Source organism: Panthera pardus, unplaced genomic scaffold (genome assembly GCF_024362965.1).
Source record: "Panthera pardus isolate Hobbes unplaced genomic scaffold, ASM2436296v1 HiC_scaffold_20, whole genome shotgun sequence".
NCBI lineage: Eukaryota > Metazoa > Chordata > Mammalia > Carnivora > Felidae > Panthera > Panthera pardus.
In genome coordinates, this window is record NW_026526766.1 from 61,848,669 (window position 1) to 61,861,969 (window position 13,301).

A 13,301-nucleotide genomic window follows, 5' to 3' on the forward strand; every position below is an offset into this window, starting at 1 on the left:
CGCTAATGGGTATTTACTCAAAGGAGATCAAAGCATTGTCTTGAATGGTTATCTGTACTCCCATGTTCAATGTAGCACTATTCTTAAAAGCCAAGATAGAGAAACAACCAGCATCCATCAGTTGATGAATGGATAAGGAAAATGTGGTGTATACACACACACACACACACACACACACACACGGAATATTATTCTGCCTTAATAAAGAAGGAAATCCTGTCATTTACAACAACAGTGATGAACCTGAAGGACATTATGCTAAGTGAAATAAGCCCGACACAGAAAGACAAACACTGCATGATCTCATTTATACGTAGAATCTAAAAAAGCAGAACTCATAGAAGCAGAGGGTAGACAGGTAGTTAAGAGGGACTGGAGCGGGACTGGGAGAGAACGGGGAAATGTTGGTCAAAGGATACAAAGTTTCAGCTACAGGAAGAGTATGTTCTAGAGATCAAATGTACAGCATGGTGACTATAGTTACTAATACTGTATTATATACTTGAAATTTTCTAAGAGTAAGTAAATCTTAATTGTTCTCAAAAAAAAAAGTATGTGAAGAAATGGATACACTAATTTGCTTGATTATGGTAGTTATTTCAGTGTATAAATATATCAAAATATCATGTTGCACACCTCAAATGTAAGCAATTTTTGTCCGCTATACCTTAATAAAGCTGAAAAAAAGGAGAGGGAAGACAAAAGAGAAGACAGACATAGAACCTGGGGTAGACAAGGAACCAATCTATGGTTTGAGCCAGGTATCTGGGGAACGTGAACTAAGAGATATAAGGAGACCAGTCAGTTGATTAGAGTTATAAAGTCAGAGTTGAGGCCACATTTGTCATGATAAATCAGAACCACCTCCATGCAGAAGTCATGGCAGGGCAGAGGAAGAAGCTGGTATCGAGAGAGAAGGATGGAGCAGATGTGAAGAAAGGAGCAAGAGAAGAGCTTTCGGGCCCGAAGAAGGGCAGAGAGTGGCTGCACCTCCTGCAGTTCTCGTCCTTGCCCTTTTCCTGTAGTTTTTCAGCACAAGCCCCTTGTTTTGAGCTCCGTGGAGTGAGTTTCTGTTCCTTACAACGGCATGTCCTCTGACAGCAACAGAACTATCCAACAGACCTTTCTGTGAAAATGGAAAACGCTGTATCTGTGCTGTCAAATACAGTAGCCACTACCCACATGTGGCCACCGAGCACTGAGAGCACCTGAGAAACAGACGTTTAAATCGTACGTCATTTTAATTAAAACTTCAATATTCATACATGGCTAGTAGCTATCATATTAGCACAGCTTTACGATTATCACGACAAGGGGTCAAAGACAAGACGCACAATCAGTAAAAGCTAATGAAAGAGCCAGAAAAAAGAAGACCACGATGATGTCCTAGAGTTCAAGTAGAGGGTGTTCATCCTAAAGGACGAGTTTGGTAAAGCCCCGTTAGTAGCAGTGTGTTATTAATTTTGTCACAGGAAAACCTGGATTCAGACAGCGGGTTAAATCATGGAACAAGCCATTCAAAGGCACACTAGCCATTAAAAATGAAAAAATTTAATCATACAGGAAGATGCTTACAATGTGTGGATAAATTAAAAAGAAAATTCATAAACTGGCATGGCCCTGATTACATTTATAACACACATGTGTGTCTAGATATCTGGCTTGTGGATTTATGAGTCATTTTTAATTCTTTGGCACTTTGTTAACTTTCAGAATTATCCACAAAGAACATAAATTTTTTATAATCAGAAATAAAGGAACAAATGATATGCTTAATGCACATATGCATAAAAACAGTAAATATCTTTGCCTGGTTCCTGATCTTAAGGGGAAAGTGGTCAATCTTTCACCATTAAACATGATACTAGCTGTAGTTTCTTTATAAACGTCCTTTATCAGATTGAGGAAGTTTCCACATATGCTAGTTTGTTAAGCATTTTTGTCATGAAAGGATGTTGAATTTTGTCAAATGCTTCTGCATGTATAATTGGGATCAGTTTTTTTTGTTGCTGTTTATTCATTAATATGCTAAATTACACTGGGGTTTTTTTGGTTTTTGTTTTCATTTTATTTTTTTTATTTTTATTTTTATTTTTTTTATTTTTTTTTCAACGTTTTTTATTTATTTTTGGGACAGAGAGAGACAGAGCATGAACGGGGGAGGGGCAGAGAGAGAGGGAGACACAGAATCGGAAACAGGCTCCAGGCTCCGAGCCATCAGCCCAGAGCCTGACGCGGGGCTCGAACTCACGGACCGCGAGATCGCGACCTGGCTGAAGTCGGACGCTTAACCGACTGCGCCACCCAGGCGCCCCTCATTTTAGAGAAAGAGTGCAAGGGAAAGAGGGAGGCAGGGTGGGGCGGGGGAAAGAGAGGAGAATCTTAAGCAGGCTCTATGCTCAGCATGGAGCCTGGTACTGGGCTCAACCCAGCAACCCTGGGATCATGACCTGAGTTGAAATCAAGAGTCAGACGCTCAACAGACGCAGGTGCCCCTACACTGACTGGTTTTTGAGTGCTAAACTAGCGTTGCACACTTGGGATAAAGCCCACTTAGTTGTACATTATTCTTTTTTTCTATGTTGCTGGATTCAATTTCCTAATATTGTTTACTACTCTTTATTTTTTAAATGTTTATTTTTGAGAGAAAGAGAGCACACGTGCTCAAGCATGCGTGTGCATGGGGAGTGGCAGGAGAGGAGAATATAGGATCTGAAGCAGACTGTGCTGTCAGCACAGAGCTGGATGCGGGGCTCAAACTCACGAATTGTGAGATCATGACCTGAGCCGAAGTAGGACGCTCAACCAACTGAGCCACCCAAACGTCTCTTTTAACTACTCTTTAACTTAACTTATACAATAATGTAGTACAAACTGATTTAATGTATTATAGTATTAAGAAAACAGTATTTTGCCATTTAAATTACGTAACCTCTTTGAGCTTCAGGTTTCTAATATGTAAAATGAAAACACCGCTTATTTAACTTAATTGTATTGTTTTTATAGTCTAATGACTTAGATTTGAATGTGAATATATGATTTCCTATAACAGGCAACATAGCCTTATCATATTCATGTATCAGATACTGTTCTAAGAGCTATAGATACACACATTCATTTAATGCCCACAACAACCCTACGAAGCAGATACTATCATTTCCCGTTTTACAGATGAGGAAACTGAGACAGAGAGGTGGTAAGAAACTGCCCAGAGTGATATAACTAGTAGGTAACAGACTGGGATTAGAAACTAGAGTCTGAGCACCTAACTGCTAACTATATTGCCTCCTTAGTGATTTGACTTTAATTTGGTAAAGTTACTAAATCTCTTGGAGCCTAACTTCTTTATTGTAAAAGTAGAAATCATACCGGTCTTAGAAGCCTGTTACAGAAACTGAGAACATACATAAAGTATAAAATGGAGCTGGTACAGAGCCTGCCTCTGCCAGAGTTTCATGTCTATTTTGCTGGCAGGACCAAATAAGGCAAAACACAGTGCAATGATTTGTAAAATATAAAGTGCTTATAAGGAGATAACCAATGTCAGTTATATGGTAAGTACATTACATGAGTGACAATGACAGTGGTGTTCAGGGATCCAGGCCAGTGTGTACACTGCCCAGTGGCGGACAGCAGGGACAGACAGAGAGAAATCACAACCACAGAGGTGACTCAGGGAGGAGGGGAACAACAGGGTGAACGGCTAGTTGGTAAATACCAGGCTATATCCCAGATGTGAAGATATATATCCAAAGTAGTCAAACTCTTAAATGTATAACAGAAAGGTTAAAACTAAGAGCAAGTTAATCAAAACACTTCTTGAACATCTACTAATGCTGCCACAAAGTTGCTATAGCAAGAGATAATAAAAACTAAATCTGCCTTTTAAGAAGCTTTCCCAGTACCAATTTTTTCCACTTAAAAAAAAAAAGCCTCATTTGGGTTTTTTAAAAATAGAGCCCCTAGATAATGAAGAACAAAACAAATTCTCAGACTTTAAAGGGACCTAATGGTGACCTGGTTTTAAATTTTTTCTTGTACCTATCTTTCCAAGTTCTTTATCATTTCACCCAATTCCTGGTTTGCCCCTCCAAGCTCGAGGAGACAGGCTAATTTGTCAGCAGGCGACCAAACTGCTAAATTAGTGCGGCACCCGCCTCCCAGTTTTTTGTGTTTTTTTTCAAAGTTTTTTATTTATTTTTGGGACAGAGAGAGACAGAGCATGAACGGGGGAGGGGCAGAGAGAGAGGGAGACACAGAATCGGAAACAGGCTCCAGGCTCCGAGCCATCAGCCCAGTGCCTGACGCGGGGCTCGAACTCACGGACCGCGAGATCGTGACCTGGCTGAAGTCGGACGCTCAACCGACTGCGCCACCCAGGCGCCCCCCGCCTCCCAGTTTTAGTTCGGCCTTGCCTCTCATCTCCACACCACAGCCGCCCCTCCCCTGACACCAATGCAGCCAATCAGCCCTAGCAGTTTAAGGAATTACGATCACTTTCCGTGATTTAGTGATCTGGGGTAAAAGACCTGGTGCCCACAGTCAGGGTACTGTGCATTAGCGTAGCCTGTTCCATTTTCCTAAGTGCCCTGGAGCCTGTCCGGCTTCTTCCCATCACCGGGGGCCCCGCAGCAGTACCTAAGCACACTCCAGCAGGGGCACAGATGCCATGGTATTTCCTGGCCACAGTTTTTGGAAGGCGAGTCTTTCTGGAAAGTCCTTCAACAGCCCTATGCCCTACGCCACCACCTACTTTCTTCTCCTGTAGACTATAGAACATTTCCTAGACCTGCCCTTAGGTGCTCTTAGGTTCCTAAATTACCCCCCCACCCCATTCTTTTCCTCCACATATAAAATCTATTCTTTTACATTTGGCAAGAAACCAATCTGGTCAACCTATAGGAAAAAAAGAAAGACTCAGATCTGTGATTTAGTTTCAGATACAAGTACTTTTCTCCAAACATCTTTCGCATTCACACTTACATTGCTTTTTATATGTACTGAAAATATAACTGCTTTGATATTAAGTGTTATGAGTTTGAGACTTCGGGTTCAGTATGCTCGGATGTGAATCCTAGGCCTGCTGCTAATTAGCCGTGTGCCCTTGCTGGTTACATCACCTCCCTTAGCCCCGGTTTCTCTGAAATAAGGGAGAGGTGACTAGAACACTGGTAGCATACCCTCCTCCCACAACCCCATGCCTACCTCTGGCATGGGGGGCGTGGCGGGGGAGACTGTGCACTATAAATCTGCATTCTTGCCCTTACCACAACCACACTTCCCCCAACTGACCCCAGAAATGCTGAGTTACTGAAAGTAATAATTACAGTAATTTATGGAAACTGTTTATCATTTAAGCCTTACTTGCCATGCAGCACAATAACAATTATGCAAGCCATTAAGTGTGTCAGATTCATTTTGCCACATATTTTATTTGATTTTTAACACTAACATCTATTCACATAGGCTCAGTCTGTAGCTCACGCAGCATGTGCCTCCTTACAATTAAAAAACTATTAGAGCGAACAGTGCCTAGGAGGGAAAATCAGGCACCTAAGGGAGAAATTAAAGAAGTAATTTATTTCAAAGAGTTTCAAGTATAGTCACTTCTCTTATCTCCCTCCCTCCTCACAGGACTGAACACTTGAAGGATGGGAGAGGACTATTTCCTATTTCCAGATTTCTTTGGAAACCACCTCACTGGTGCGGTTTCTTTTTGCACCAGGGCATAAGTAGAATAATGCCAACTAATAGATTAGTCTTGCTTGGTCAGGTGCCCACCCCTTGGTGCAGTAAACCACGGCTGGGGAATAGAGGCGCTAGGTCACGTGATAAAGAATACACCTACTTGTGTTAGTTTGGGTTCTCTGACCAACAGAGGTGGGATCAGAAGTGCTTAGTCAGACTAGTGCTTTAAATCTGTCTTCAGAACTGGAGGAGAAAACTTAAGATAGCCAAGACAGAATTCCTCACAGATGTCTCTTGATGTGTAACACAATTTCCTAGGAATAAAAGCCGAAGTTGGGCATAGTTTGGTTGCTGACAGGTAGTAAACCTAATCCGAGTCAGTGTCCTGTCGACTTCCACTAATTTGAGACTTTATAATTAGGGCTGTAAGTCTGCAGTGAAAGCGAAGAGGTCAATAAACTGGAGATTTATCTGCTATGAGAAGTAGGGAAATGTGCTGATAAAAACTTCACATAAACCACCCACGAAGAAGGCAGTATTTGTAATGCTGAGCACCGTCCCTCTGCTGGAGGCACTTGCCGAGAGCCCAAACACCAGAACTACCCTCTCTTAAAAATCTCACTTTAGCTTGAGCTAATAGCTTCCGGGAGCAAGCCTAAGGAGTGAGAGGAAGAGGACACCCAACCAGGTAAGACATTTCCATCTAGCCTAACCATCAATGTGTCAATGTTCACACGCTTGCTAAGGGGACTACACAAGTTCCAATTTTTATTTTATTACTTATGAGAGAGAGAGAGAGAGAGACAGAGAGAGAGAGAGAGAGAGAGAGAGAGAGAGAGAGAGAGAATCTTAAGCAGGCTCCATGCTCACTCAGCATAGAGCCCTGCATGGGGCTCGATCCCACAACCCTAGGATCATGACCTGAGCCAAAATCAAGAGTTGGACGCTCAACCGACTGAGCCACCCAGGCGCCACTATGAGTTCCGATTTCTAAATAAATGCCGAGATGCTAGGAAGATCTGGACCTTTCAGGTGGATTTCTGCGTACAACTACTCCTTTCAAAATCCAGTATAGTCCTACCCTCTCATTCTCCGCTACCTCCCACTCTCAGTAAATGATCTTGCTTCCTTAGTCATAGTTAAAAACAAGAACTGGACAGGAACCTCTGCAGTCTTCTGCTGCTGTCACTACCACCATAATCCCTAAACACCCCCTTTCCCCTCTTTCTCACGGGAAAGGAAGAAGGATGCTTCTCATTCCCTCTGTGCTCCTATGGCTCTGCTTGATCAATTAGCCCCTCTGTCTCCTATCTGTTCAATAACCCTTCAATCCATTGATTCCTTCCCACAAGCATTTTTTTTTAATTTTTTTTTTTAACGTTTTATTTATCTTTGAGACAGAGAGAGACAGAGCATGAACAGGGGAGGGTGAGAGAGAGAGGGAGACACAGAATCTGAAACAGGCTCCAGGCTCTGAGCTGTCAGCACAGAGCCCGACGCGGGGCTCGAACTCACGGACTGCGAGATCATGACCTGAGCTGAAGTCGGACGCTTAACCGACTGAGCCACCCAGGTGCCCCCCTTCCCACAAGCATTTAGTCATGATTAGTTCTTGCACCCTAAAGGGGTTAAAAAAGAAAAGAAAAGCTAAAACCTCACTTCATCTTATGTGTCTCTGGATCTGTCCCCCTATTTCTCTTTCCCTTTAAAGGCTGGCTTCTTGCAACAACTTTCATTGTCAAATCTTCATCTCCTCACCAAACGGTACTCTTCAATGCACTACAATACTGCCTTTTTGGGGGGCAAATATAACGGATCCTTATCTTTGGATTGAGCATTCCTTCCTGCTGAAAGTGCTTCTCCCTCAATTACCATAATACTCCTTTCTGGTTTTCTTTCACTTCTGTGATTCCTCCTCCCCCATAGTCTTTTACACATGTTCCTTCATCTGTCCTCCTCTTCAGTGTTGCTACTCCTCAGGGTTCCATTTTCAATCCTGTGCTAAGTCATCTCATCTGTTTCAATAAGTTCAGCTATATCCTTATGTGTTCAAGACTCCACCCTTATCTCCCTCTTGAATCCTGGAGCCACGCAAACTCCCTACTGGAATCTCCTCCTTTTAGGCCCACAGGCACCTCAAAATCAATACGCCAAGAAAGAGAACCCAATACCTTTACCACAAGGCTGCTCCTCTACTCAGCTCCCAGCTCAGTTAATGGCTAACCCACTTAGCAGTGCCAGTCAGATTCCTGGCCATCACTCACAGCTCCCTTCCCCCATTTATTAAGATACCAAGTCCTCCTATTCCACCTACAAAATATCTCAAGATTCCTGCTTCTGTCTTGCCTTAGTGCTACTGCTGAAATTCATTTAGGCAATTTGTTCATTCAGGAATCAACCTGTTGTCTGTCATCAACTCTTGCCCGGATTACTGAATAGTCTCCTGGATTCTGTTTCTACTCACTCTAATTTATTCTCCAGTTTGCATGAGTGATTTTTAAAAAACAACCTCCTGGGGGCACCTGGGTGGCTCCAACTCTTGATTTTGCCTCAGGTTATGATCTCACGTTTCATGAGTTCGAGCCCCGCATCAGACTCTGTTCTCACAGTACAGAACCTGCTTGGGATTCTCTCTCTCTCCTTCTCTCTCTGCCCATCCTGTGCGTGTGCTTGTGTGTGCACTTCCTCTCTCTCTCTCAAATAATAAGCTTTAAAAAATAAAAAATGAAAACATTTAAAAACCTCCTGATTCAAACCCTTCATTGACTTCAGAGTTTTGAAGACAATGTCAAATTTCCCTAACACATCACGGAGATTTCACGAGCTAGCTGCTGCTTGCTTCTCATGACCTCATCCCTCAGCATCCCGACTCCCACTTATTCAGCCATAGTCTCGTGCTTGGTTCTACCAATGTCCCCCTTCTCCAAGCCCTGTCTCCTTTTCCCTCCAGGATAAGCTTCTCCAGAACTTTAGGGCCTGCCTTAGGCATCCACACCTCTAGATCTTGGATCAAGTACCTCTCTGTTGAACTCTGTCAGAGTCCTTATCATATCATAAAACACAACTGCCTATTACCCTATTGTCTCCTTTCTCTATTCGGGTGTGAGTTCTTTGAGGGCAAGGGCCCAGACTTAGTAAACCTTAAACCACTGGTTTATATGACTTGGTTTGTATTACACAAAGATTGTCATATACAAGACGTGGATAAATATGTAATGAGTTAATAGGCTAAATGGTATCCTTTTGAGTGTAGGTAAAGTAAAAACGACAAATATTTATTAGTACTCTATGCTTCATAACACAACCATCCCCTCTCGTTAATTTTCATAACAATCTCAACAGGTAGGTTGTACCACTAACCATATTTTAAGTGTAAAGAAACAAGAACAGAGAAGTTAAGTGACTTGCTCAAGTCAGGACTCAAATCTAGGCTATATGGTAAGGCTGAGAATCTTCTATCAAACAACCACATCTCTAATGAAATATTTAGTAGTGAGTGAGGTAGTTTATTCTGCAATAAATAGAGGATTTCAGATCATCCTCTAACTATGCAATTTTAATCTTTGGACATAAAAAAAGGGTATTTAAATAAATTTAAAAGAAAAGGTCTAATTTGAATTAATACCTGTGTTGCTTAAAATTTTCAAATATGAAGAAACGTCTCCTTTTTTAACCACTATATTTAACATCTCAGAAAGCTCATAAAAATTTAAAATCTATGGTAGTTACAGGTTTATATGTTTATTAATATTATGAATAGCTGAGAATGGATTCAGAAAGCTTATCTGTTCTTGGAAAGTTTCATAGCCGTATACCCATAGAAATGCCTAGTCATAGCCATCTTCAAGGTCTTTAAATACCACAAACGAGCAGCAATATTACCAAGTACCTTTAAGATGACCTAGGATTATAATCTACTTTCTTTGACATGCTGACAAACACCAAACAACATTCAGAACTAATTTCTGGAAAAGCAAAAATTTTCTTTTCCCAAGCATTAGGATCATGTAATGCTGCATTTCTATAGGAATATATCATAATTCTCAGTCAATCATACTACACTCTAGAGTGAAAAATAAAACCCCAGCTATCCAAATAACAAAGTATTACTGGTTCAACATAGGATTATTTAAAATATCCAAACAATGGTTTTAAGTTCATTTTTGAGACACAGATCAGTAATTAAAAAAAGGGGGAAAAAGAGAATACTTACAATACATCCCTGAAGTCTCCAAACACATACATATGCCTAAAGCTGTCAATAGCTATGACAGGGCAATCGGCTGGAGTTTTCTGTATGTGCAGAAGAGGATGTCTAAATTTGTCACAGTCAGCATGTAAAAAGTTTATGGTACCTTTATAAGAAATAGAATTTGGAGACAGATTAGAATTTTCTTGATCATATTCTCATAAGATTACAAGTTCATGAAAAGTGACAAATAAATAAATAATGAAATGAAAAATCAATATGCTTTAGAGTATTATAGATCACCAAAACTACAACCTAAATATTACAACATTTTAAAAAGGTAGAATTTTAGTGACTAGGGCAGAGTAGAATTTCCTTAGAAATTATATGAACTCAACCTGAATATAAATGCTATGGTGACGTTTTTTTTTTCCCTTGAATGGGCAATCACCTACCCATCTGGGTTTTCAGCAAGTTCATGAAATTGACATACAAGCCCTTCTCAAGGAGCCATCTTCATTTCATCAAGGATGCCCTTCCAGTCCCTACTGGTTGATACTTAATGTAATTCAACCCCAAAATATTTACTATGTGACCAGTAAGGGCGTGGCTGTATACAATGCCCTAACTTTACTTTGTTCTGACTTTCTTCTCTAACTACAGAGGGAAAGTAGGTGATAATTTCATACTCTTTTCTGATGGTTTGAAGAAGTCCACAGAGAACTACTCAATTCTCTTTCATTTAGAAATAAATGTTAGACCGTGTAAGTCTCAAACTTACATCTCTGGAACTATCCATTAGAAAGGGACCAGAAGAGTATGAAGATGCTGGAATAAAGTACATAAAACTAATGTTGTCCACCCATGACCCCACTTTTCATGCTATTTTAGGGAGCCAATAGAGTCATGGTTTAAAAAAAAAAAAAAAAGCCACCGCTTCATATTAGCTCCACTAATGCCTCCCACCCCCGTGTTTACATGTAAATTCAGGGGATAAGTAGAGTTAACATTACTTATTAAACTCTTAACCCAAATACGTTTACGTTGATATGAATGTAATGGGGGAGCGGAGGGATAGAAGAAAGGCTGAAAATAAACACCTTAATCTGTCTACCTTTTTCACTTATTAATTGTCGGGCTACTTCATTCTGGAATATTTCTAAACTTTCCGTATCTTCTTTCATGTGGAAGAGTATGAGAAAAGGCAGTCCTTCTTCTGTCAATTCCTGTATACAGAAGTATTCAATAAGAATGATCAGGCCTCTCCATTGTTCTAGGTAGGAACAATTTGAACCCAACCCAAGTAACACGTGTAACAGCTGCAACTTCCCAGGAAAAGAGGGTCCAGTGGTGTAAAGAAACATTAGCCTCAATGGAGGAAGGAAGCCTTCTGCCTTCTACCTGAAGTTCCCAGGCACTCAGAGGACAAACATGTCCTGCTCTAGTGCTGGAACTCATCTGACTTAAAGTAACCATTGGGCTGGTCTATCAGTTCCCTTTGGCTGAAACCAGGACATTTTAAACATGAGCCGACCAAAGGAGGAACTATGCTGGTTCTTCAACAAGATGTGGACTTTAGGGTGGGGGAAACAGGATTAGTATTTTCAGTCTTCAAAAATAACACTGAAAAACTAAGTGGGTATACCAGCAACAAATCTAATTGGCAAACACACATTTATTTTAAGGTCTGTTGCAAAATCCACTCCACTCACAAGAGAACGACCCTAAGCTGAAAAGTGTTTGATTCAGAGTAAAAGACAAAAACCCCCACAAGACAGCCAGTTTTCAATACACAATGTATCGACATTAACACCGCTATGTATGTGTACGTTTTGTACCTTGTATACGCACATATGCAAAAACGCCTTGAAAATTACTGAGTGCTTTAAGAACTTTTATTATTGTTATTGAGAATAATCAAGAGAAATGTGATAAGTAGACAGCATATTTTCATCATTTATTCTCTCTGACAAATGCTAAGTTTGGACTGATAAGTCCAGAAAGGGCCTCATAATAAAATTATTATAATAAAATTATTTCTATCAACTATCCTTTTGCGTGTCTCTCTGTCATTTAGAAATTGCAACAGTAGAAAACACAAACATCCTTTATCCTAAAACAGTGAAACTGGAACCTATCTTCTAGGACAAGAGCTTGCTCGTGGTTTCTATCTCCGTGTTTAAGCCCGTTACACTTGTACACAGAATAATTAAGCTTCCTGTCACATTTACCTTTATATTTAAAAACATTTTTTTTAATGTTTATTTATTTTTGAGACAGAGACAGAATACGAGCAGGGGAGGAAAAGAGAGAGAGACACACAAATTCTGAAGCAGGCTCCAGGCTCTGAGCTGTCACCACAGAGCCAGACATGGGGCTCGAACTCACAGACTGCAGATCGTGACCTGAGCCAAAGTCACTCAACTGACTGAGCCACCCAGGAGCCCTATGTTTACCTTTTAAAAATTGAGATGTAATTCACATACCATAAAAGTTCATTTTAAAGTGTACAATTTGGTAGGTTTTATTACAAGGTTTTCAAACATCGACAGTACCTGATTCCAGAACGTTTGCATCACTCCAAGAAGAAACTCCACACTCAATCACTGGCAGTCCCTGTCTACTTCTCTTGCCTCCCAGCCCCTGGCCCCGGGCACTGCAGTGATCTTTCAGCAAGCTGATTTACAATTTCTTCCTCACTTTTTATCTCTTTAGCTAACATTTTTTTCATTCTCTCTCTCTCTCTCTCTCTCTCTCTCTCTCTCTCTTTCTTTCCCCAACCCATTCATTGCTTCTACTACTCCCACAGTTCCATCTTTGGACTTCTCTGCTCTAGCCTGGACACTTCAACTAGTTCAACAACCTCAAGTACCACTATATTTGGTCCCTTTTATTTCCAAGCCCAGTTCCAGTCCTCCATCCAAGTCTGGATTCCCACCCACCTCTTTATTATCTACACTGTAAAGTCTAACCAGTGCCCTCAACACTCAACATTAACGCACAGGCCCCTCCTCTTACTTCACCATTTCCGTGGGCCCTTCTATTTCTCTTTCAGCCCTTTCGTTACAGAACTGAAAAGCCTCTTCTAGAAAGTCATCCTGGATTTCTACTCCATTTCCGCCAAAGGTAGAAATGAACACTGTCCTCTGAATTCCCAGAACATCTCCCAGGGCCCCTCATGCGGCATGCGGCGTGTCTTTAATGTTACATTATCTGTACGTGCTAGCTCCTGGACTGAAAACATCTTAAAAACAGAGACTCTCATTTTGCTTCTCTTTTGCTCACAGATTACTGTACACGGTAACGTGCGATCAGCCTATGACTGCATAAATGAAGACACATGTTGTTGAATAAGTACCAGTGAAGTAAGACTCAGCGGTCACCTTTTAGAAAAGTTAAGAGCGAGGAGGTTAAAAGTAAAAAC

At 40.9% G+C, this 13,301-nt stretch overlaps 1 protein-coding gene across 1 annotated transcript in view; it reads right to left on the minus strand.

Annotated features, from left to right (window-relative positions):
* The window catches only part of ERP44 (endoplasmic reticulum protein 44), a 95,760-nt gene that overhangs the window by 11,019 nt on the left and 71,440 nt on the right, over nucleotides 1-13,301 (minus strand). The window contains exons 9-10 of the mRNA XM_019454353.2: nucleotides 10,992-11,103; nucleotides 9,902-10,043 (exon numbers count right to left, since the gene is read on the minus strand). Of these exons, the coding sequence (XP_019309898.1) occupies nucleotides 9,902-10,043; nucleotides 10,992-11,103 (254 nt within the window). The remainder of the gene's footprint in view (nucleotides 1-9,901; nucleotides 10,044-10,991; nucleotides 11,104-13,301) is intronic.